General features: G+C 41.4%; 2 protein-coding genes across 9 annotated transcripts in view; one reads left to right on the top strand and one right to left on the bottom strand.

Annotated features, from left to right (window-relative positions):
* The window catches only part of zgc:173742 (DNA topoisomerase I mitochondrial), a 43,850-nt gene extending 28,161 nt beyond the window's left edge, over positions 1–15,689 (bottom strand). For 2 of the 8 annotated variants that reach the window (XR_003777454.2, XM_029115030.2), the window contains exons 1-2: positions 15,620–15,681; positions 2,772–2,904 (exon numbers count right to left, since the gene is read on the bottom strand). Coding sequence is in view for 7 of the 8 variants with exons in the window: in XM_029115030.2 (XP_028970863.2) it covers positions 2,772–2,904; positions 15,620–15,641 (155 nt within the window). In the remaining variant the exon portion in view is untranslated. The other 6 variants (XM_029115033.2, XM_029115035.2, XM_029115031.2 and 3 more) reach the window with 6 other exon arrangements.
* Positions 14,457–26,016, top strand: mlycd (malonyl-CoA decarboxylase). Its single transcript, XM_010884160.3, has 5 exons — positions 14,457–15,069; positions 20,350–20,462; positions 20,558–20,714; positions 20,826–20,978; positions 24,937–26,016. Exons 1-5 carry the CDS (start codon positions 14,518–14,520, stop codon positions 25,474–25,476), a joined length of 1,515 nt encoding a protein of 504 aa, XP_010882462.1. The 5' UTR covers positions 14,457–14,517; the 3' UTR covers positions 25,477–26,016.
* The last annotated feature ends 204 nt before the right edge of the window (positions 26,017–26,220 follow it).

Below are 26,220 nucleotides of genomic sequence, written 5' to 3'. Positions count from 1 at the left end.
CGAAAACAGTGTCATCCTGCACAATTACATTTCTGTACATAGTGGGAGTTAAAAAGAGTATATAAGCAAAAAATATAGCTACAGAGAAAATAAAATAAAGCAACAACATAACGATGTATACTAGCAGCAATCTGGGTAGTATTATTGATATAGCAGCAGTCTGAGTAATATTTGAACATTTGGATATGGAAAGAATGGCAGTAATATACATAACAGTGAAAACTAGCAGCAATTGGTAGAGTTATTGAATATTATAGATACATGAGTGCAATACACATATGAATGGGGGAATTGCACACTACAACTACATAGTAAGAATTTAAGGGGAAAAAAATTATCACAACAAAAATATAGCAGGAGGATAGAGCAATAATATACATAACACTGTACATAGCAGCAGTTTAAAGAGAGTACTGTAAACTAGCAGCAATATTGGTGGTCATTGCAAATCAACCCACCCAAGCCCATTTTTGCCCACACTCATTAAAATAGCCTAACTGGGCAGAGAACTTACACATCTGGCAACACCGTATGTGACTAACATATTAACATATAGCTTCCACCTCAACTACTGGATATTCAGTCGTTCCTTGAGTGGCAAGGAAGAAAAATGTACTTTGTGCCCTCTTATGCACAAACATAAGAGGGCTGTCAAAATGTTCCTACAACCATATTTGAATATTCTCATTGAAATGGGTTTGAAAAATATCTTTCAAACGGAGTTCAGTGTTATGCCCTTTGTGACCAGTAGTAGGCAATGTTATGCAACATAATGCAAAGTCCTGTTTAACAACGATAAACACTTCACATTAGTATCAACGTTGTGGCACCTGTTAAGCCTACATTTAATTTGCCTAAGTGCTTCAAATGTACCTCATGTGGTGGCATTCTGTCATGTTATGGATCAACAGGTTGAAAAAGGAGAACAGGCTATACAGAAAGTAAAGTGCATTTTTCTAAACAAGTGTAATTGCATTTGTGGAATTCAATCTTTGTCCCACTCAATCTGGCCTGGTCTAGCGCTTTACCAAATTCGCTTTCTATTAGTTGTCTGACAGAAATAATAGCATATCAAATTGTTCAATGTCAAGTGCAGCTGGTTTCCGATTTACAATGTGTCCGGCTGTGGAAAAAAGTATTCTGTTAGACGGGGATGTTTGGCAGCGAACTCAAAACTCTTTTGACATTGTGTGCTGTGCTCCGTAGGCTACTGTTGAATGATCGCTAAGTTCCACATTACATACAGACAGGCGACAAATTATAGGAAAAAACTTTGTAATGAGGCGTTTGTGCACTGCAACACTAATAGCCCTCGCTGTAGTTCTCAGACTGTTCTTGCTGACAGTCAGAGCACGTCCTGAAATGACATTCTCGGCCACCTGGGAAGCGGTTGCCATTTTGTTTATCCATACATTTTGCAGTAATGCTCAAGCGTCATGGTAATCAAATGTGAGCTTTTGACCAATTTCCAACCCTACTAAATGATGTCTGTCCCATAGATCTCAATGCAGACGTGACTTTAATCAGTGTTCCTATTGAAACACTAGCCAGGTGAACTGTCTTTCTGACTGAAACTCCAGCCATCCACGCAGGATGTTCAAAGATTCATAGTCACTTTTAGAATCTTTCCATCTTGATCCAAAATCAGAGCCTGCTCAGCAATTTTATATGTGAGAATGACAGGATCTTAATTGCTAAATTGTTTCATGCAGTGAACCTGTATGGAAGCATGTGCATTTGTTTTGTTCTTCCACTCATTTATTCAGGGCTTAACTTTAATTTGTCACCCATCTATTTATTAAAAACAGATGTGGCTTTTCTTTCTATAATCCCATCCACTGCCCAGACACCAGTTAGCAACATCACCAAATAACATGAATCATCGTTACAATTACATTTCAAACCAGGCATGCACTGTTGAAACGAAGCAGCTGTTGTCTTATCATTTCATTGTCAGCTCACGAAAACACTCAGGCCTGACCAAAAACACAGAGGTAAAATTGGTTTTATATTCACCAATAGCCATTTACAGCTTTGAAAATCAATAACCTAACAATTGACATATACACATCAAACAAGTCTGATTTACTCTATAAATGCCTGGCATACTTTCACAACCTTTGTTTTCAATACAAATTCTACTTAGGATTTGGTAGAAATTCCTGAAACCGGTATTGAAATTATAGCTTTGAAAATCAATAACTTATTCATTGATTGAATTAAATTCTAAATAGTATTTATATAATCAATCAAACGCGGTTTGATGTGGATGTCAATCAATGAATATGTTGTTGATTATCAAAGATGTAAAATGCTATTGGGGAATGTCTGTTGAGTGTTCAATGCGCTAATATAAAACCAATTTTACCTCCGTACCGCTCTCAGCGAAGTTAATTGAGGACTTGATACGAGCGGTAGAATGAACGATGTTAGCCCAAGTTAGTTCATCAGGAAGTAGAAGCTGATAACTGCCCAGGCACTGCCAAGGGCTGTCCCTAACTAAGATGTAAACGTTATGCAATACTGACAAGGGGGTTAGTACACGTGCCCATGAAATGTCGAAGTCCGGATAGTGACACAAATCTGCATGGCAGGTAGAGATAATATACTTACCTCAGCTGACGACAGACGTGTTTCGCGACGCAACCATACATTTTTATAGTCTTTTTTCTGAACTTACAGAACAACGCGTGTCCACTTCTGAATGTCAAAATAACAAGTACATTAAGGTTGAAGCCAACACCAACATGTGCTCGTCATTTAAGACTAACCTTTTCTTCCGCGCATCTCCACTAGAGCCTTCTTTCTCATCACCAACCATTCTCTGTCTGGGTGTTAATGCTTGGCCTTGAAGCTTCGTTTTGGCTTTACCATCCTTCCGTCTGCCCATCTCACAGCGTCGCACTATAAAATAGCAAACTAGTGTTAGCTTGCTCCACAAAAATAACCAGGTTGGTTAGCGTCCTAAACATAATATTTCCTAAATCTGATGCAAATTGTTCTGAACAACAAAACTGTGACACTTACACCTGTAATTCTACACGGGTTATTGTAGTAAAGTTGTCTAGCAATATTAATAACTAGCTACTGTACACCCAACTAGCTTGTTGTGTCAAGGTAACAGAGTCCGTGTAATTAACTGATATTTGCTTGATTAGCCGGTGATTTCAACGATCCACATGCTTACCACTTCACCTGCAAAACAAAAAAGCGTCGCTGGCACTGATTACTTTTGCAACGACTGGCTAAACACGTCTGATGTATGACTGCGACAACGACCGATACAATCGCTACGGCGCGTCCAAAGGGATCGCTTTTAAACGGATTTCAAAGAAACGTTGGTTGTGGCTTTTCAAATTGAAGTCATAATTCCCATGAAACCTAGCGGCAAAACTTGAACGCAAGCGGCTCTTCGTATTATTCTACCATTCAATTCTCTGATGAAGATTTTTATATCCACATCTAATAAGGTTTGTTTACTGTTGGTTTATACCAACATTTCGTTTTGATAACTGAAAATGTCACCTTTTCCCTAAAGCATCGTTCCAGGCAGTAAAATGTACATCACCACAAAACATGTAAAAAAAATTGTTCAAATAACTTGAGCCCAAGTCTCAAAAATGTTTCATCACTTCCTGCGTGTTTGCTTAACATGTGTACAACATTCGTTGTGGTACATTCATTTACCCCTTTTCCTAATCTATGCATTTGTATTAATCTCCATCCATCATCTTCCGCTTATCCGGGGCCGGGTCGCGGGGGCAGCAGTCTAAGCAGGGATGCCCAGACTTCCCTCTCCCCAGACACTTCCTCCAGCTCTTCCGGGGGGACACCGAGGCGTTCCCAGGCCAGCCGGGAGACATAGTGCTTCCAGCGTGTCCTAGGTCTTCCCCGGGGTCTCCTCCCGGTGGGACGGGACCGGAACACCTTCCCAGGAAGGCGGTCCGGAGGCATCCGAAACAGATGCCCAAGCCACCTCAGCTGACCCCTCTCGATGTGGAGGAGCAGCGGCTCTACTCTCCTCCCGGGTGACCGAGCCTCTCACCCTATCTCTTAGGGATCGCCCAGGCCCCTTCCGAGAAAGCTCATTTCGGCCGCCTGTATCCGGGATCTTGTCCTTTCGGTCATGACCCAAAGCTCATGACCATAGGTGAGAGTAGGAACTTAGATTGACCGGTAAATCGAGAACTTCGCCTAGCGGCTCAGCTCTTTCTTCACCACGACAGACCGATACATCAACCGCATTACTGCAAAAGCTGCACCGACCCGTCTGTCAATCTCCCGTTCCATCCTTGCCTCACTCGTGAACAAGACCCCTAGATACTTAAACTCCTCCACTTGAGGCAGGCACTCTCCACCAATCTGAAGTGGGCAAGCCACCCTTTTCCGACTGTATTAATCTCTAACGGTAAATCAATTGGTCTTCATTTCCTTCAGATTCACATCCTTAACACCAATAATACATCAATAATATCTTTTTTTTTAATCCAAAACGTTTGACTGTAATTGTTCACATGTGTATTCCAATGGTAAGGTAATTGTGTCCAATTTCTTTCATCTGTATAAAATGTGAATAAAAAGTACTTATTCAAACAACATATTTTCTTGCAAATATTTTCGAATAAACACCAACGTCCCCTAACAATAATATATTTTTTGTTTCAGTGTTTTAGATTTAGATATCATACAGCATTTCCATGTGTGATTTGTTAATGCACTAATATGATAGAGCTGGTCAGGGGTCTGAATTACTTGTATTGTAAATACAAATGTATGAGAGTGTAAGATAATGTAGTATGATCCTCCAGAAATGAAAAAAATACAGTTGCCAAATTATAAGTATAGTATAACTAGATTCAGGGGAAATGAAAGTCAAGTATTTTTATTTATCAAATGCACTGAATAACAGCTTCATTCTGAACAATTAAATTCTTGTGACATGGCAAATAACATCTATGCAGTAAGAATTAAGAAATATATAAAGCAAAAATATACAGTTGTGCTCATAAGTTTGCATACCCCAGCAGACTGTGAGATTTTGGCATTTATTATCACATAGTTGTTTGGCTCCTTTTTAAATCATAATGATAACAGAAATCACCCAAATGGGCCTGATCAAAAGTTTACATACCCTTGAATGTTTGGCCTGGTTACGGATACACAAGGTGACACACACAGGTGAAAATGGCAATTAATGGCAAATTAATTTCCGACACCTGTGGCTTTTTAAATTGCAATTAGGGTATTTGCATAAATAGTCAATTAGTTTGTTAGCTCTCACATGGATGCACTGAGCAAGCTAGATACTGAGCCATGGGGAGCAGAAAATAATTGTCAGAAGGCCTGTGAAACAAGGTAATGGAACTTTATAAAGATGTAAAAGGATTTAAAAAAGATATCCAAACCCTTGCAAATGCCAGTCAGTACTGTTCAATCCCTTATTAAGAAGTGGAACCTTCAGGAATCTCTTGACACCAAGCCGAGGTCAGGTGGACCAAGAAAGATTTCAGTAATAATTGCCAGAAGAATTGTTCAGGATACAAAGAAAATCCCACAGGTAACCTCAGGAGAAATACAGGCTGCTCTGGAAAAAGACAGTGTGGTTGTTTCAAGGAGCACAATACAACGATACTTGAACAAAAATGAGCTGCATGGTCGAGTTAACAGAAAGAAGCCTTTACTGCTCTAAGGCCACACAAAAGCCTGGTTACAATATGCCCGACAACACCTTGACACGCCTCACAGCTTCTGACACACTAATTTGGAGTGCCGAGACCAAAATAAAGCTTTATGGTCACAACCATAAGCGCTATGTTTGGAGAGCGGTCAACCAGGTCTATAGTGAACAGAATACCATCCCCATTGTGAAGCATGGTGGTGGCTCACTGATATTTTGGGCGTGTGTGAGCTATAAAGGCACAGGGAATCTTGTGAAAATGTATGGCAAGATGAATGCAGCATGTTATCAGAAATTACTGGCAGACAATTTGCATTCTGCACGAAAGATGCGCATGGGATGCTCTCAGACTTTCCAGCACGACAGTGACCCCAAGCACAAGGCCAAGTTGACCCTCCAGTGGTTACAGCAGAAAAGGTGAAGGTTCTGTAGTGGCCATCTGTTGTGGAAATTCTTGAACTGATGTATTCTTGGTCCTATGCATGTATGAATGAGTTACTAGTTAAAGTACTGAGTACCCATGTTTAGATAGGTAGAGGAGCGTGAGGGAGGGGTTCTGGTATTTGTCCTAGGGGGGCATCCTTGACCGGCACCAGTAGATTATAGGGTTAATCGTAAATCTGCCTATTATGTTGTTTGTCCAGATGCTGTGAGTCTTCTCCTACAGTTGAAAAGGTTACCCATGTGGGGGAGGATAGCTTGCCCCTTTAGGTAAACACAACAGTAAACATTATGGCAGGAAGGATAAAGTGGGGGGACAGCCAGCCCTTTGGGTAAAACCTATGTGACACAAGACAGATGGCTAGCAACTTACCACACCCCTTTTTCTAGGTAATATATACGGATTGCGCATGTATTGAGTTAGAGACTCCTCGGACGATTATGTTTGTAAGCAGTTGACGCGTCTCTCTTATTTGCAAATTATATTAAAATGGTGCCTAGAGAATTTTGTCTCTGTATCTTACTCCTTTAAGAGTGTCGATCGATGGAATTACCATCACACCATCACAGTCTTCTGACCTTAACATCATCGAGCCACTCTGGGGAGATCTCAAACGTGCGGTTCATGCATGACGACCAAAGACTTTGCATGACTTGGAGGCATTTTGCCTCATAGACAACTATTACAAAAGAATGCACGCTGTCATTGATTCTAAAGGGGATAACACACAGTATTAAGAACTAAGGGTATGCAGACTTTTGAACAGGGGTCAGTTATTTTTTTTGCCATGTTTTGTTTTATGATTGTGCCATTCTGTTATGACCTACAGTTGAATGTGAATCCCATAAGAAATAAAAGAGGTGTTTTGCCTGCTCAATCATGTTCTTTACAAATGGCACATATTACCAATTCTCCATATTACCAATTTCCATAAAAATGTAAACTAGCAGCAATTAAAAAAAATATAGAATGGGTAATATGAACAATATGGGTAGAACTATTGAATACTATAATGTAAGTGTAATATGCCTATGAATGGTACATACAAATATTCTAATGTACATGGAAAGACATAATTGGAATTGGAATGAGTTTGAGTGCATTGCAGAGCAGCTATTTTGTTGTGTTGTTAGCATAGTGCTATTAGCATCATCAATTGAGGGAAGAAGCCACCATTCCAAGGGGAGATCAATGCCTAGGTTAAGAGACCAAGAGAGAGAAACAGCACAGAGTGAAAAGAGGTCGCAAGTGCCCCAACCCACAAAGAGTGTGCCACCATCAACCAAAATGTAGAAAGTGTCCCACCATAACTGTCAATACACACCTCCACTATCCCATCATTGGACCTGACCAAGCATCGAAAGCTCTATCACCCCCCACCCCATAAGGAAGGTGTCCATGAAAAAAAGAGCAACGTGAAACTCAAAGGCCAAAGAAGCCCCCTGTAAAATCAGTACAGCATGGGCAAGCGAGGGGGACATCTAGAGAAGACCAATGAAGGTGGTGTGACAAGATCAGATATACAGCCAGTAGCAGAGCTGAACCGGTCACATCCACCATAGCCAAATGGGACAACGGCCTCTATGGGAGCCATCAATCACAGGAAACAAAGGCAGACATGAATGCAGACCGGCATTACAAACCAATTGGGGAAAGGGAACAGAAAACTGCAAACCAACTGTGAACGGACAAGAACGTATGGCAGAGAACCAACGTCAACTCGAGACCCAAAACTGAACCCATAGGGACAGAATCAGGAAGCTCAACACTAGAGTCACTAGAGCCCGCCACAACCAGCCAATTGCCCAAACAAATGAGCATTCAGATCCCACTAAGCCCCAATGGAGCTGAGCTCCCCCGACCGGAGCGTGAAGGTAGGGAGAGACTGAAAAAGGAGGACAAGGAAATAACACAACCAAAGACACATCATGCTTGTGGGCTAAAGCAAAAAACAGAACCTAATATCCTCCAAACCGATGTTAACCAAATCGGTGGGCTGAATCGGCTAAGCGGAAAAAGGTACCATGAGCAGCCGGAACAAAAACAGCTGCCACATCAATTACCAACCAGAGCCTCCACCAGAAGTGCAACAGACATTGCCAGTGTCCACAGTAGTGAAGCAATCACCACTCTCAGAGTGGGAATGACAGAACTAGACATGGATGAAATCTGCAGAAGCACATCACAGTGGGAATGCGGGGCCATGGGCAGGACTGGATGAAGGAGCTTCTGTGTTTAAGAGGTCACAGTGGACCCAGGGATGAGCAAGTCCCATGCCAGGTGTGAAGAAATGCAGAGGGGCGTTGGTACCACCAATGACGTAACAAATGCCAACCGTCCATGTGTTGACAGAGAAGTCCAACACCCCAATCACCAAGCACAGATGTAGTCAGGCGCATCTCTAACAACCACTCCCAGCAGTTGAGACAGAACCCCAAAAAGGAAAAGGAAAAAATTACACGCTGACCCTGACGAGCCGGCAGAGTGGCTAAATGGAGAGGCAGAGGAACCCTCATCAGAAATTTAGGGGGAAACCTCTCCATCCCTCAACCACAGGTAAAAGGAATAAGACAAGACCGAGGGAGACACTGATCAATCACATTTATTTATAAAGCCCTTTTTACATCAGCAGTTGTCACAAAGTGCTTTTACAAAACACCCTCCCTGTGTCCAGAGTCTATAAAACTTAATTCAGGTCAGAAGTATGACCAGATGGACAAGGACAGGTTCAACGGGGTGGTGGTGTGGGGGGCTGTGTGTGGATGGTTATCAGACTGGCAGTTGGAATCGTCAGGTATGGTCTTGATCTGCAACACAGCCGACACATGCATTGGCAAAACCTTGGCCCAGCACAAAGGCAGACCACGGCACATACATGCCGGGATTGCTTACTCCCTCTTTACTCATTCCTCCAGGTGAGCATGGCCATAGCAACCAAAGAACAAAGTGGCAGAAATGTACTTGGCCAAATGCCATTAATCAACACGGTGACTAGCACATGTCCACCCAAGCCTCCATCTTTTGGAAGCTACAAAAGCAGATGGAGCAGACAAACTGAGCCCAGCAGAGAAGCCCATGATGGACTACAAGCTCTGCAGAAGAACAAACCCACCGACAAGAGAGGCCAGGCGCAGCAGGCGATTGAAATCACACAAACTGAGACGGCCCGGAACAGCAAAAGCACATTCTGAGCCGAACACACCAGGCACACACCAAGTGAGTCATTTAACGCAGAGCAAAACCACCACAAGCGAGGTCTAGACAGGGAACACAACTACATGGAGCAGAGAAAGGCACAGAGTCGGTCTCTGGACAGACACAGAATATGGAACACAACCGTGCAGTGAGAAGGTAAAAAACAATTCACAGAGGGAATGTAACCAGAGTGCTAATTAAACAATGACAGTTGGAGGGGGTAAACTTTTTCTCCAGGGCGTGAAGGCAACCCAGTACAGCGCAGGCACGTGCTTCAGGGAACTGAAGTCTTGCAATCCTTACAGTATCTTGCTTGTTTAACGTAATGTCCGCGGTCTGTAGTTGATGATAAATCCAATCCATTACACCAGCTCATGGGGCACAAACCACACAACAATCTTTGTAGTCTGGGGTCACCAAGAAAGTATCCTAGTGCAAAACTGACAGCAAGTCAGACCAACACACACTACAACAGTAGACCATAATTTCTACTCAAACACAAACCCACACAATACCAGACCCAAAGACACTATCAACATGTCAAAGAGGTCGGCAGATGTGTTACTACCATTCAGCATCTAGGCTAGTGCTTGATTAACATTAATGGCCTAGACCACCCAACAATCTAACTTTGTCAGCTGTTTCCTTAGACTATTAAACTATTTTCAAGGTAAGAAAACAGTTGATGATTTTGTTTGATTTTTGGGTGGTATATGCCTTTAAGTAGTAGCTAGGCAAATGTTTCAGCCTTCAAAGTAGCCTAATGCAAAAAAAAAACAAATCTAATCAGTCTTAAATTTACCACAGAGGTTTGGATCGACTCTCCTTGGCTGAAATGTCAAGCCATTGAGACACAGCTTGTCAGAAGATATGCAAATGAGGGGTAATCTCAGACAGATTTGACAGAAGTAACGTCCATTTTTGCCAAACATAACCAATGGCAATACTCAGGAACACATTAGCAATGTTCTATCATTTCATTTCCATGCAGTTTAAGCCAGATCTTTTTAATATTTCAGTATTTTAAACGTGCTAGCATAACCAAGGGACTCCATTGAAGGGAGAGAGAGCATCACAACACATCTTACTAGCACAAAAACTGTCCAACATTTGCCTGGACTTTGCGCTACATCACTCATGCGTCTTTTGTGTGCCATTAATTAAAACCCCCATGCATACTACAGGTATACAGAAACTATGAAGACATATTCATTCATTCAATATATAGTTGGCTATACACAGAAATGTTGACTCTATGGCAGTATAATAGGCTACTGTGTGTAATTGTCTCTGCCATAAAGTTAAAATTTTTGTATATCTCATCTCATCTTCATCCGTTTATTTGGTATCGGGTCGCAGGGGCAGCAGCTCCAGCAGGGGACCCCAAACTTCCCTTTCCTGAGCCAAATTTGCCAGCTCTGACTGACAGGCCAGTGTAGAAATATAATCTCTCCACCTATTCCTGGGCCTACCACGAGGTCTCCTCCCAGCTGGACGTGCCTGGAACACCTCCCTAGGGAGACGTCCTGGGGGCATCCTTACCAGATGCCCGAACCACCTCAGCTGGCTCCTTTCGACGCTTTTTGTATATCGCCAACCTTATATTGAATGAAGGAAAGGCTTCATAGTTCAGGTTTACCTGCTGTAGTAGGGTGGGTTTCCTTAAAGCCACTGCGACGTTGGGAGTGATGCAGAGAGAGGCAGGCAGATTAGACTAACGTCATGGTTATGGAATGGTATGGTCCACTTTAGGGGTGTCTGAAATCATATTACATGATTCTTCCAGACATGAATATGTTGTTTTTACTTCTTTTGGGGGGGTGGGGGGTGCAAGTCTTAATAACTGGGCCATAATGTTCAGCTGCAGTTATAGCTATTTTTAAATGGACACTAGTTAGATTCCCAAGATTCCAAGCCTTTTGCACTTACATATCACAAAATCAGATTTTCTCTGTACTAACGTTATTTTTGTCACATGACGCAGATTGAGTCGCTAGTGTTCCATTTTTGGAACACTGATACACTGTTCCTTAAGAGGGGATCAACCCCCCCCAAATCCTCCCCACCAGTTGGCAGTCAGTTCTGGGCCATATCAGTACATCACCAGTCAGGGTTGGTGCTTGTGGGCCAGAACTGTGCCAGATACTCAAGATAAGGACTGTATGTGCGCCAGATTTGGGTCGGGGATCTAGGTGTATATTGTGCCAGTAAAACACAAGGCATGCGGGCCACATAAATTTGATTCACATTATGTTCAGTTCACCGCCTGGTAACTTGTAAATCCTTGTGAACACACAGGAATTTTAAAAGCTGGCCCACTTTGGCTGGCTGGAGAGTATTTTCTAAATAGTCAGAAAAGTAATTCAACTTTCAGGTACCAATCAACACTTATCATACTATACTCTTAAGTATTATTAAATGTTTTTGACATTTTAAATGTAAGTTAGGAATAAAAAGTATATTCACTTATCAAACTTGTGTTCAGGGTAAAAGAGGTACAGCATTATAATATGTTAGATCACAGTTCATTGATATATGACAGTAATCTGTCTGCATTTCACCTATTTTTGTATTATGCTGTTTTGTGTAGTATTGTAAATAATAAGCATGCTCATTCTAATCCTCTGTTCTTGATTTAAGTGTGGTGTGTGGTATGTTCTTATTCTATAGTACAATAATATCATATTGCCTATTCTAAGTATTATCCAGTCATTTAGTAAGGCCATTATGTGTTTCGGCTCTGCTCACTTGTACAGGATGTGCCTACAACAGATAGCTATAGTTTTGGTTAAACTTCTCAAGGGCTGTAGACATCTTGTTATCTTTCTAAGCCAAAGTTCACAGAGAAGCTGGTGAGACATGTAGACAAACCATGTAAAGGAGGGTGACACATTGGGCTGTACTGAATGTATATAGGCCTGAGCTCAACCTTCAACGGAGAGCTTTTGAACTGACTCTGCTGAGTGTTGTTAACTGCTCCAGTTTTGCAAATCTTGAATAAAGCTTTACTTGTGAAAATAATCTACAGTCTTTGTGCCTTTCCCATTTAGTGATTTTCACGACAGGTGAACCTCAACAAGATGCCCTGGGCTGTAAGGGAAGAAATGTGTCCCATTTGCAGAGTGCTTTTTGCCAGAGTCAGCCAAGAAGATTGACCGACCGATGGACCGACCCTTGTTAAATAGCGTGGTGGTTAGTGAAGCAGACCTGTGAACTATAGGTCCCGAGTTCGTATCTCCTCACAGGCGAAGCGAAGTACACATTATGAGTTATTCTGTATAGACGAAAACTTTGCTGGCTACAACATACAGTAGTTATGTTATAGTAAGTATAACTGAAACTGTATATGGTTATATTGCGACTGTTTCTGGCATGGAAAAGTTCATCTTCAGTTTCGCTAGCAATTGCTCAATAGTTAGTTAGTAGAGAGTAGATACTAGTAAGCCTATTACTGGCTAATGAGCTGTTAAAATGGCCAGTGGCAATAGCCATACAGTTAATAGACGGTAAGAAATGTTAATCAGTTTAACACAATCCTCAATGGAGTCTAGCGACTGATGAAACGTGTAATGCCATGGTGTCGTGGTTAAAGACAGAGCCTCTCATGTGGAAGACCTAAGTTCGAATCTATTGAGGGCAACGACAAGATTCTCTCGTCTTTTCACTTGATGAAAAAGTTAGTTATCGTCGCCTTTATTGATAGTTATTGTGTAAATGTAATTCACGAATGAAAGAAAAATGTATGTTGTTTTGCCATGAAAGAATAAAAAACAGTAAAGCTTATTACTGGTTAATACACCATACATAGACGCTATTTGTGGTGGAGGTAAACTTAGAAAGAAACGTTAGTCAGTTTAACTGAATCAATGTCATTCACGTATGGCCAATTAACTGTTAAAACGACCAGTGGCAAAAGAGGATTTGTTCAGGATAGACACAAGGCTATACTGACACCTAGCAAACGTACAGCTCTGTGGTGTAGTGGTTAATGACACAGCTATTCATGTAGGTGACCTGAGTTTGAATCCTTAGAGGGCAGCATTTCTTGTTGCGTGCTGGTTGAACTAGGCTTGCCTTGTTTCTTGTTTAATAGTTTATTTATTCAAGTTATCTCACTGAAATAATTTTAAGAATTAGGAGTTTTAAGAGTTGATTTGGTGTTGAGCTTGAATGCTTGGGAAATTGTTTGTCTGATCATTTTATCTATGCAAATAATATAATCATTGTCGATGTACAACAAAAAATTGGTATGGCCTTTTATACCAATTTTTCAGTTAGGATGGTATAAACATGTGAAATAAAGTTGGTTTGGTGTCTAGCATAAAAAACAGAGATACTGTTGATAAGCTAATACTAGTAATGTACATGTAATATTCACAGTCAATAACATTACAGAATGTTTAGTTGGGATAGCCGTAACATAGGAAACAGTTTATGACTATCTGAAGTGATTCTATGGATATTGTTAGTGGGTTGAATAATACTTTTTGCTATGCAAATGTATTCTAAATCATATTGTTATAATTTAGATGTAAGTTTTAATTGTATTGTGTGTAAGTAGAGCTGCACAATTTGGATAAAATATTGAATGGCATTTTCTTTGACAAATATTTATTTGATATTTTCAAACATGGATGTAAACAGCATAAATAATCTCATCTTACATAAAATAACCACATTATTGTGTATGGGACAAAAAAAAAATTGTCCCAGTTGCTCATGAACACACCCTCCAAAACAAAGAAGTTTGATCCAGTTAAGCACTAATATCAGCTATCTATCGGTAACTAGCTCTCTTGCAATGGCCGTTGTGGCCTTCGTGAAATTCCATTGGTATAATGGTTTTAACAAGCTAGTTTTAGCAAGAGGTAGATGTAAGGTAATTTATGAAACGGACATAAACAACGGGGGAATTGTCCAAACGTTACTAAGGTTACTCAAGTGTGAGTTCAGTTGGAAATTGCGAGGAGTGAGTCTGGAAATGACGAAACGGAAGTATGACTTATAGCCGAGTCTGTGGTGCTGCAGCTGCATGCTGTTGCAAATGTTTATGGATATTCTTGACGCATGCGCGTCCCCATTGTTGCACCGATTCATTCAGCTCCTTAAGTGGTGTACTGTCACTTTAACAAGATACCGGAAATGATTTGGTTGTGAAGCGGGTGGGACGATTTACAACAGTAAAGAGAACTTCCAGATTGCGATGATACCTCAGCCCATAATTTGTGCGTTGCGCAGTAGTGTAACGTGTTGGCGACAACGAAGTGTTTTGGAAACGGCTTTGCGACTAAAGGCCTTGGGTTTTCGAACAGTGTGCTTTCGGTCTACCTTTGCCCCTGGCCCTGTCACATCCATGGAGGAAATACTGACAAGGGTTGTTATACCGTTACCTACATACGAGACGAGAGAGAAGTCACCCCCTCCCCCTGAATCGAACAGTGTGGAATTTATGCATTTTTACAAAAGCTTAGAAAAAGAAGAGAAATCACAATTACTGGCAAAGCTGTCACTTGATTTTGGTGTGGACCACAAAGGAGTTTCAGAGTTAGCTGGGAAGCTGTCCGACACTCAGCAAAGGGACTTGGCTACAATACTGCAAGTAGAAGACAGACTGCGATACAGTCTGACTCCTCGATATAAACAGTTGCTTAACCATATAAGCCGGGTCGAGGGTGGAGTGAAGTTTCTGGTGGACCTACGTGCCGATCTTCTTGAAATGATATCGTCTAAGACAAACGACAGCCCTCATATTCGGGTAAAGCCATGTTTACAGTGTTCTATGGTGGTCCGCTAATGTCAACTCCGTTACGCGTTTTGGAAATATTTGACATGTGCATCCCTTCAATCGACTGATGTATTTGTCATAGATAGACACCAAAGAATTACAGTTACCTGACTTAAAATCTTCCCAAAAACCTCAAGTTCTACTGAATATATTGTATTATGTATTGTAACATTAAACACGTTGCTTTCCAAAAAAATAGATTAAATACCGCCGTCTTAAATGACACATAATAAAACCGACAAAATAGGTTATTTCTGCCTAATGTAATGTGCCCAATGCAATTGAAAGTTTAGTGTGTGAAAGGCAAATCAGGTGCAGGCTTTGTGTACAGTACTGTATGACGTGAAGGGTGTCCCATTTCAGCTGCTGCTAAAGCAGTTAAGCTCTCCTGACTTTTGCCCTAGTGAAGAAACTGGGATTGACCCAAGCCTTTAAAAATAATATGGGGTAACTGTATAAAAGACAAATGTTGACAATTTGTTATATGAATATAACAACAAAGTTATTTATATATAATTACCATGACGTACCTCACAAATCATAGGGCATGGTCTTCTGAACTTTTACCCATATCACCAAAGCAGAAGTGAATATTATTTCTGTTGGGCAATCACCCAGAGGAGTTTCTTTAGCAAAGGTGGTAATGTCAGTGCAGATGGCAAGAATAGCTGTACTGTACCAATGTCTTTCTTATTTTTGCTAGAACATTGTAGGGATACAAAATGCAACAGTGAGGTAAAATTAAAGCCACTCCGGTTGGAATGTGTGCATGGACAGAAAGATAGGCTCTTTATATTCATGATAGTAATTTACAACGGAAGTCGAAAGAAAAGTTCCCTTATTGTAAAAAGATGGATCATTTTAGAGTGAAAGTATGACTCGGTACTTCATACTCAAATCACAGGTTTAGTGGAACCTAGAATAAAAAAAAATACATGAATAAAATGTTTTAACTCTCCCTCTCTAGCTGGCATGGATATGACAATAATTTGAGCCTTTGGAAAAACATTAGTATTATTAAAATACTCAAACATATTTAATTGGTGCAGTACATGTTAAATTAGTAATTAGCGTTAAATATTTGAATACACTGCTGCTACGTTTCATAGTTGCTTGCATATGGAATGTTAAGGAAACTGTGATAGGCAACAAACGAAACATGACCAGAACCAATGCCACATTATCCAAGGTACACCAGGACAGCTCCTCCTTAGTTCCCACTTAACTGTGCCTTTTGTTCCAGTAGGCCGCATGACAGTGTGACAGATATATCTCGAACATCTAATCCCGGTTATTCTTTTTATTTCACAGCCTACAGGTAATTATGTGCTCAGATGAAGAAGGAAATTGTTACAGTAATATTAAACTGGAAGACCCATAGTATAAATACCTCATTAAGTAAAATGTAATCGCTATTACTGTGTTGTGTGGGTGTCCAGCCTAGCTATCCTGAGATGAATGTAAGTCAGTCTAGATAAGAGCATCTGCTAAATGATAAAATAATTTTAATGAAAACATGTATTGTTGATTTCCAAGTGACATTTCGACAGAACCTTGGTAATTATGGTCTTGAGAATTTCTAGACTGTTTATATTTGTTTACAGTCAGGGCCAAGTAAATAGTTTTTTGATGCTATGTTTTTTTTGTAAGTATTTGTTGGTTCTTTAATGCAATACTAAAAAGTAATCAATCCAATTAAAACAGTTGTTTATTATAATATGGCTGTGATTATTAAAATAGAAGTGCGACTGAGTTACTGCATGACCAAGTCGGTTTCAAAAGATTGACTACTAGTGGCTCTCAACTATACAAGCACCTTGGGCTTTTCTACAATTTGTGTTACATTAACTCAAAATGGATTGGATGAGGAGTTTTTGCCAATGATCAACACAAAAATACTATAGAATTGAAAAATATGTACGTAATTGATTTCATAAGTATTCATCCCGTTGAGTCTATTTGGATAAGTCTCTAACTTTGCACATCTGAATGCTGCAATTATTGCCCATTCATCATGCTGAAGCTGGATGGGGACCTTTGTTGAACAGCAATTGTTTCCACATTCTGAATTGGATTGAGGTGTTTACTGGGCCACTCCCAGACAGTGTTTATTTATTCTTTGTTTTTAATTCACTCCATTGGAAGTTGAATCTTTTCCCAAGTCCCAGGTCTATTTCAGACTTTACTTCTAGGATTACTCTGTACATTGCTACATCCCTTTTGCCCTCTATCTACAGTACTCAAGCTTTCCAGGTCCTGATGCACAGAAGCATCCCCATAGTATGATGCTACCACCACCACGCTTCATGTTAAGGATGGTGTATTCAAGATGATGTGCTGTGTCAGACTTGTGCCAAACATAGGCTGTTGCTTACCACTGAGGCCAAAAAGCTCAGTTATGGTCTCACAGGCTCCCAGATGCCTTCTGTCAAACTCTAGATTTTATTTGATGGCTTTTCTACACTGGCTTTCCTTTTGCCATAAAGGCCACCTTTCTGAACCACCCGGGCTTGTTGCAGTATGTACAGTGTCTCCTAGCTCAGTCGTGGAAGACTGTAACTCATTTATGGTTGCCATAGGCTCTTGACTGACTACTACCCTTTTCACCTGGAGTCTCAGTTCTTCAGGATGTCCTGTTCTATGCAGAATCACAGTTGCGCCATATACTTTACTGTGCTCCAAGGATCATGAGAGGAGATGTGCTCCAAGGATATTCACTGTCTTAGAAATGGGCTTATATCCTATCCATGCCTGGGGTTTTTCAAATAAATCCAGATTTGCTTGGAATGTACCTTTGTCTTCATGATGTTGTTTTTGTCAGGAATGGTAGTTACCAACTGTCAAACCACCTAGAGACAGGTGTATTTAACCTGAAATCATGTAAAGCACCTTATTTGCACACAGATGGACTCCAATCAAGAAATTCAGTTTTTCTAAATATAATTGGTTGCCGCACAGCTCATACAGGCATGTCTTTTTTAAAATCCAGACTGGGTAACTGCATTGTGCTTACTGCACCTAATCCACAGAGGTGTTGCATCTCTGGTTCTGGTAGGGCAGGGGCAGTAAGCTGAAAGAGTTTGCTCTCCCCATCCAATGGATTGGCCCTGTTTGAATAAAAACCAAAACGGTTGGGTGATTTCAGTTTTTGTCTGTTCACACAGAACAGTCTAGGGTTCAGGCAACAGCAAGACTGTGTTGTTGTTGCTCCTCTTGGCATGCATTAATGGGATCCCTGTTGCTCTTCAAACATGAATGTTTCATTTTTATGTTTTTGATTTGACAAATATTTCAACAATATACATTCTTCTGTCATGTCAAAGTTACAGAGTTGTATCTCTCCAAATGTAATACGTTTTATACTCCATTTACTTCATTGCACTTCATACCCACACGACCAGCAGAGGCTGACCAGAGGAAATATAGTTTTTTTTCACATTCATTGTTGGTAATAGTTATTGTAATAGCTATTGTTGGTAATAGTTATAAATTGGATGATGGCTCTTAACTTTGCAAATGTGCCGCTGTGGAACTTTAATTAATGTGAGTGTTTTTTTAATATTCAAAAATGATTGTAAAGAAAATTTTAGCTGAATCTAGATTGTACACATTAAATAGCAAGCAGCAAGATTAACGTAGGACATCCATTGTTGCTTTGAAGCACCTACAGATGGTCCGTAAAGTTTTAAAGGACTCCTGGTTAAGTCTGAAATGTTGTCAATACGCCAACTTTTGACACACTATTCATTATGCTTTTAGATATTTTTTTTCCGTTATTCAAATCAAAAAGTGACACATTCATATATTCTAGATTCATTACACATAATGTGAAACATTTCAAGCCTTTTTTGTTTCAGCTCATGGAAATAAAAAATCCAGTATCTAAAAATATTAGAATAACAAAATGTATAATACAGGAATGTTGACCCGAGAAGAGCTCTAATCAGCTAATTAACTCAAAGCACCTGGAATGGTTTCCTGAGTATGTCAATTTATGCACTCAATACATGGTCAGGGCTCCTTTTGCACGAATTACTGCATCAATTTGGCGTGGCATGGAGGAAATCAACCTGTGTCACTGCTGAGGTCTTATGGAAGTCCAGGTTGCTTTGATGAGCCACTGAGCAATGGTCCAGTTCTTTTTTAATTTGAATTACAGGGGGAAAAAATGAACTTTTCCACAATATTCTAATTTCTGAGATGCACCTGTATCCAATGGATCAAATATTGTGTTATAAGTTGCCAGTGAGGAATCACTCTATACAGTAGTAGTGTATTTTCACGGAGAAATTCAGCAGGATATATTAATAATAAAGTATTAAGAATTGACAAGAATCTTTAGCTGCGTTGACAGGGATATGAATCAGATTTGGTACGTAGGCCAAGCATTTATCGGCAGGAGTGTTACTTTAGTGCACAATAGATTAGTAGGTACATTGATTTGTAATGGACAAAGAGATGTTGGGCTGTTGACAAGACAGAGGCTGATGTATCTGGACAGCATATAGTATGTCTGAGTTCATTCAGGTGTAATGGTGTGGATATGTGTGCAGTTTTTGTAAGACCGCTTCATCATAAGGAAGTCTTGTCCTCGGAGGTTGACTATCTGCTCATATGGCAATGTGTTTATTGACGTTCTGAGCTTAGGCCTATCTCTGACCACATAAAGTAATAAACAGATATAATGAAAACCAAAAAAGCTAACAAATACCTTGGAAAACGTACACCCCTGGTACTGTTAGTAATATAGATGGAACCACTGCATTATCTAACAACCATGCCATTGATTCCAGCTTGTGAGGGAAGTTAGGCTGTATGTTGTTAATCCTGCTGTCAGTCACTAGGTACTGTGGTGTGTTGACACACAAAGTCCACTCTGTAAATTAGAATGAAGTGAGCCAATCACTGTTATTAGGGCTACAATAGTGACAGATTGAGGAGGGGGGGGGCGCAGCACAAGCATGAGTTTTGTGTGTTTCGAATCAGTGCTATTTCAAGGCTGTAGGTCAGGCCTTGGTACGGGAGGGCTGGGGCTCTACCACGCTGAGGTTATGTGTTTTAATCATCACTTTCAGCGGTAAGCAGATATTCTTTGTGAGGTAAATAAAAAACATTGTGCCGGCCACACAGTAGCAGCTACAGTCTGTCATCTCATGACGCACAAACTATGGAGTTGTTGGTTCGAACATTCCAGAGTTTTCCTTCCGAGTTCTGATGGTGGTGCCTGTGTCCCGCTCCTTCCCCCTTCAGGACCTGAACGGCACTCTGAAGAGTCTGCTGTCTGAGTGGTTCTCTGTAGGCCTGCTGCGCCTGGAGAGGATCACATGGCAGTCCCCCTGCGAGATACTGCAGAAGATTAGCCAGTGAGAAGACACCTGTAGTAAACACACATTACAGATCTGCAGTGTACTCGCACGCAAACTCTGACCCCTCACCTGACTCTGTGTTGTCCTGGCAGGTATGAGGCTGTCCACCCTGTGAGGAACTGGACCGATATAAAGCGTAGGGTGGGGCCTTACCGTCGTTGCTATGCTTTCACCCATGCTGCGATGCCAGGGGAGCCATTAGTCGTTCTGCATGTGGCCCTCACAGAGAGCATCTCTGATAACATACAGGTGAGAGATTCATACGGAAAAGACTGGAATACAATGAGATGTTTGTCTGGCCGTTATGTGGAGACGTGCAGTTGTATGTGATAACTGACTGTTGGTTCTGCTGTGCCATAGAGTATCGTGAGAGAGTTTGTTACCCTGGACTCGGAGGAGGATGTGAACAAAGTCTACACGGCAGTGTTCTACTCCATCTCCTCCACACAGGCCGGCCTACAGGGGGTGGACCTGGGGAACGTCCTCATCAAGAGAGTGGTGCGGGAGCTGCAGGTGGGTGCAGAATGAGGTCACATTACCGCTGCTGTCCTTGTCATGGTCCCACATGACCGTGAACACTGTGGAACATCTCCTGAGCTTGTTGGCTGGTCCTCTGCATCGTAACAAGTGATTTATTAGCCTGCTCCTGGCTCGGTCCTTTCCAATGTCTGTCACTTGCTTCAATGTCACCTGATGAATTCCATTCACTTCCACTATGTTATTAGATCTCCAAGCTAAGCATCACTGGCCCTGGGTAATAAACAGCTGGCCGTCTACCACAACCATAGGGCAACTGAAGCTGTTTGTGTAGGATGAGGGGTTCATATAATGGCAAGGATTTGTGTAATTATCTAGACAAGCACATGTTTCTGATTGTACATAGACTCTTGAGTTTTGTAATCAAACAGGATACTCTCCCAGTCCTGCAATTCTACCTGACCCTGGGGTGTGTTTGGGGGTGATAGCGGACAGTGGCAGGATTAACTGCCCAACAGAGTGAAATACTGTATAATGATATCAGTCATCATCCCCAATAATGCTGAGAGGAGGATGAAGCACTCCCTTCCAGTGCGTTCCAGCTATGGCTCTTTTAATTAAAATAATGTACAAACCCGATTCCAAAAAGTTGGGACACTGTACAATTGTGAATAAAAACAGAATACAATGATGTGGAAGTTTCAAATTTAAATATTTTATTCAGAATACTACATAGATGACATATCAAATGTTTAAACTGAGAAAATGTATCACTTTAAGGGAAAAATAAGTATATTTTAAATTTCATGGCATCAACACATCTCTAAAAAGTTGGGACAAGGCCATGTTTACCACTGTGTGGCATCCCCTCTTCTTTTTATTACAGACTGCAAACGTCTGGGGACTGAGGAGACTAGTTGCTCAAGTTTATGAATAGGAATGTTTCCCCATTCTTGTCCAATACAGGCTTCTAGTTGCTCAACTGTCTTAGGTCTTCTTTGTCGCACCTTCCTCTTTATGATGCGCCAAATGTTTTCTATGGGTGAAAGATCTGGACTGCAGGCTGGCCATTTCAATACCCGGATCCTTCTTCTATACAGCCATGACATTGTAATTAATGCAGTATGTGGTCTGGCAATGTCATGTTGGAAAATGCAAGGTTTTCCCTGAAAGAGATGACGTCTGAATGGGAGCATATGTTGTTCTAGAACTTGGATATAACTGTCAGCATTGATGGTGCCTTTCCAGATGTGTAGGCTGCCCATGCCACACGCACTCATGCAACCCCATACCATCAGAGATGCAGGCTTCTGAACTGAGCGCTGATAACATCTTGGGTTGTCCTCTTTAGTCCGGATGACATGGCGTCCCAGTTTTCCAAAATGAACTTCAAATTTTGATTTGTCTGACCACAGAACACTTTTCCACTTTGAAGATCACGGGCATCCAGTATGGTTTTCCGGCCTTGACCCTTACTCACAGAGATTGTTCCAGATTCTCTGAATCTTTGGATGATATTATACACTGTAGATGATGATAACTTCAAACTCTTTGCAATTTTTCTCTGAGAAACTCCTTTCTGATATTGCTCCACTATTTTTCGCCGCAGCATTGGGGGAATTGGTGATCCTCTGCCCATCTTGAATTCTGACAGACACTGCCACTCTGAGAGGCTCTTTTTATACCCGATCATGTTGCCAATTGACATAATAAGTTGCAAATTGGTCCTCCAGCTGTTCATTATCTGTACATTTAACTTTTCCGGCCTCTTATTGCTACCTGTCCCAACTTTTTTGGAATGTGTAGCTCTCATGAAATCCAAAATGAGCCAATATTTGGCATGACATTACAAAATGTCTCACTTTCAATATTTGATATGTTATCTATATTTCATTGTGAATTAAATATAAGTTTATGACATTTGTAAATTATTCCATTCCTTTTTTACTCACAATTTGTACAGTGTCCCAACTTTTTTGGAATCGGGTTTGTATATCAGACTTGTCTGTAAGGTTAAAAAGGGCATCCAGCCGTAACCCAATGCATCACAATTAAACCACAATTAACCATGAAAAAAACATGAAAAATTTATTATTTTAATCTGTAGTTGTGATAAATATAAGCTTTCTTTTCAAATGTTTTTGAAGTGATTTTTGATGTGAAGTTAGTTAGTAGTCTAGTGTACTATATGCTTGTAGGTTTGTAAGTTGGGAGTGCTGTAAGTGGTTTTTAACACTGTGTCCTGCTGAATTGTACCCTAGCTCCATTTACATTCAGTAGCATTTGTGTTGGCCGGAGAATCCTACCCTCACCATGGATCTTTCCGCACTCTTGACATTGGCGAAATTGATCTGTGGCGTTCTAGGGATGTACATTGTTCAGTAGGGCTTGAACTTGTTATCTGTATTCACTAGTCTGTCTGAACTCTGACAATATTGAATTGAAGCCGAAACTAGATTTTCTTCAACAAAGCCTTTTCGTGTGGCCGATGAGTTTTCGCTTTATTCCCGTTGTGGTCTCCCTGATAACTCCAGATATCAGTTGAGAAAAAACAAAGAAAGTTGAGCCTCCCGGCTGGCTCAGAACTGTGTCTGTACAGTGCCATGGCAGTGTTATGCCCCACATTAAGCTGAATAGAGAAGCTCCACTGAGGGACCACCACAATGATGGATAGATGATGGGTAGGAAACTAAAAGGTCACAGTATGATTTAGGAAGAAAGGAGGAGGATGGCGTTGTCTTTCAGCATTACACTCCGGGGCCCTCTCGTTGCGCCCGTTCTTATCTGTCAGCCTCTGTCGATTGCATGCCAGCTTTAAGCCTGCTGATCAAGGTTTTACAGTAAATTGATCTGATGAATGGAAAGTGACCTCTTGACATGGTTAATCTCAGATCCACTGACTCGTGGGATGAAAATACACGGGAATGAATGAGAAAGAAGGGAGATGTAGCAAGGGAGTGGTCGAAGGCACACTACAACATCTGCCTCCAGGGTCTGTCCGACACACTTTGCCTCATCGCTGCCTCCAGTGAATCGACACTCCACACAGCTCGGTGCCTTATCAACCGTGACAAGCTAGAGCCAGCATAACAGAGGAGGAGAGAGGGCAGGTGGAGAAAAAGAGAGGGCAGGGAAGAAAGCGTGTGAAGACAGGTGAGAAAGGAGAGAAAGAGACTGGTGGGCAGGCCAGCCGGCAGCATTGAGCACAGCAGAGCGCTTTGGACCAGAGTCAAGAGCTTGAAACGTATTGAAAGGGAGAGCGAAAATGGAGGGCAGGGGGAAGAGCAAGAGAATGAGATGGTCGTTCATCTCTATCAAGTACAATGGCAGATATGTGGTTGATTGGGGCGCTTGATGTGTTTTGCAGTGGGAAACAAAAGTTCTTGGTTTGATTGGTAGTTCAAGGAGATAAGCTCTTCTGAGTGCTGTGTTCATACTGGGTTCATTATTGAGCATGCCCTTAGTCAATTATGGTCTTTTGGGACTATAATCAACAACATTTCATCTCATCATGTCATAACCACTGATTATTTAATGTTTATACTGTGTTATCCTGCCTTTTCTTTACTGTTACTTTTTTATACCTTTTTTGTCTTGTCTTGCTTTGCCTCTAATATGTTTAATGGTTCATTCACTGTCATGGACAAATGTTTTAGACTCAACAGCTGTATATCAGTTAGGCAATAAGCAAAATGTATTGGTTTCCTTTCTCCAAGAATAGTTTCTTAGCTGCGACATGCCCTACCAGACCATTTATTGTAAGACTCTGCCAGATGCTGTGCACATACTTCACAAACTTACACTGCATCAGTTATGTTTTCTTCATTTTTATTGTGAGAATAAGGTTTACATTTTTAATGATATCATTTTTTTCATGCAAATAAACACTTACTGTCCAGATAAATAGCTTATAACTATTTTCTGGACAGAGACTGAGGCTGATGGCCTAAGACTTTTGCGCAGTACTGTAACCTTCCTCTTTGTGTTTCTGCAGAGTGAGTTTCCCCACATGTCCCAGTTCTCCAGCCTGTCTCCCATCCCAGGCTTCTCCTCCTGGCTTCTGGGCCTGCTCAGCCAGCACCGGAAAGAGGGCCGCATGGAACTACTAACTGACCATGAGTGGAGGGAGGTAGCAGACATCACGAACACAACCAGTACCAACACCCTGGATGCCCTGCGAAAGCTGATCAGTACTGGTGAGTGGACCCGCTCCGAACGCCTGGTCCACGTCCTGGAGGGCCCCTTCATGCGCCTCTGTGCCTGGTACCTCTACGGAGAGAAGAGGCGTGGCTACGCCCTGAACCCTGTGGCCAACTTCCACCTGCAGAACGGCGCCACCATGTGGAGGCTGAACTGGCATGCAGACACCAGCCCACGTGGAGTGGCCAACTCCTGTGGCATCATGGTGAATTACAGATACTTCCTGCAGGACACCCTGTCAAACAGTGCTGCCTACATGCACAACAAAAGCATCACAGCCACAGAGCAAGTGCTGGGCTTGGTCTCACAGTTTAAGAAGAACAGCAAACTCTGAGCTCCATGGACACTGAGGGTACTGTACACACACAATAATAACAGAGCAAGCCCTTTTCCTAACCACAAAACCATGTGAGGACTTATTTGTCAGGTATTATTATCTTTGTGGGGACATCTGATATCCACATGTATCATTAGACATGGACCACACAAACACACACACACACACACAGATAAACTTGGTATCAAAGAAACTAGGTTTAGGGCTGGCTGACTTCATGGCTCTGATTTGTTTTGCCCAAACAAAACACTTTGAAATGAACAAAGGCAACTGATATTGTTCCACAAAGTGTCCCAATGCTTTCATTTTGCATTCTGGTGCATGGATTTTCCTCTCCCCTTCTTTCCCGGGGTGGGTCTGTGGTGTTATGATCTCTGAGTGATACTCCTGTTGTTTTATGGTGTGAGAGATTGTAGCTAATGAAGCGAGAGACATTTATCAGGCCGTGCCATGTTTCTGCCTGACAGTGTGTGTGATGTTGTAGCACGCCAAATAGGCTGCAAAGCTACTGGAATAAATTATGTTTTGATTCTTTCATTTGGCTGATCTGTTTCACTGCAGAAAAGAGGTGTGTGTGTGTGTGTGTGTGTGTGTGAGCCTGGGTTTGAGCAGAGTCTTGTGGGCAAAAAGAGACAAGACTGACACCCACATTGTATAGAATTATGTATTGCAATGCAGTACCGAATTACCGTCACATTGTCTCTGGGCCCTGATTGTCTCCCTAGAATCTCTACTAATCAG

This window comes from Esox lucius, chromosome 19 (assembly GCF_011004845.1).
Source record: "Esox lucius isolate fEsoLuc1 chromosome 19, fEsoLuc1.pri, whole genome shotgun sequence".
Lineage (NCBI taxonomy): Eukaryota > Metazoa > Chordata > Actinopteri > Esociformes > Esocidae > Esox > Esox lucius.
The sequence above is the reverse complement of the archived record's forward strand: the minus strand, read 5'-3'. Positions and strand labels throughout refer to the sequence as shown.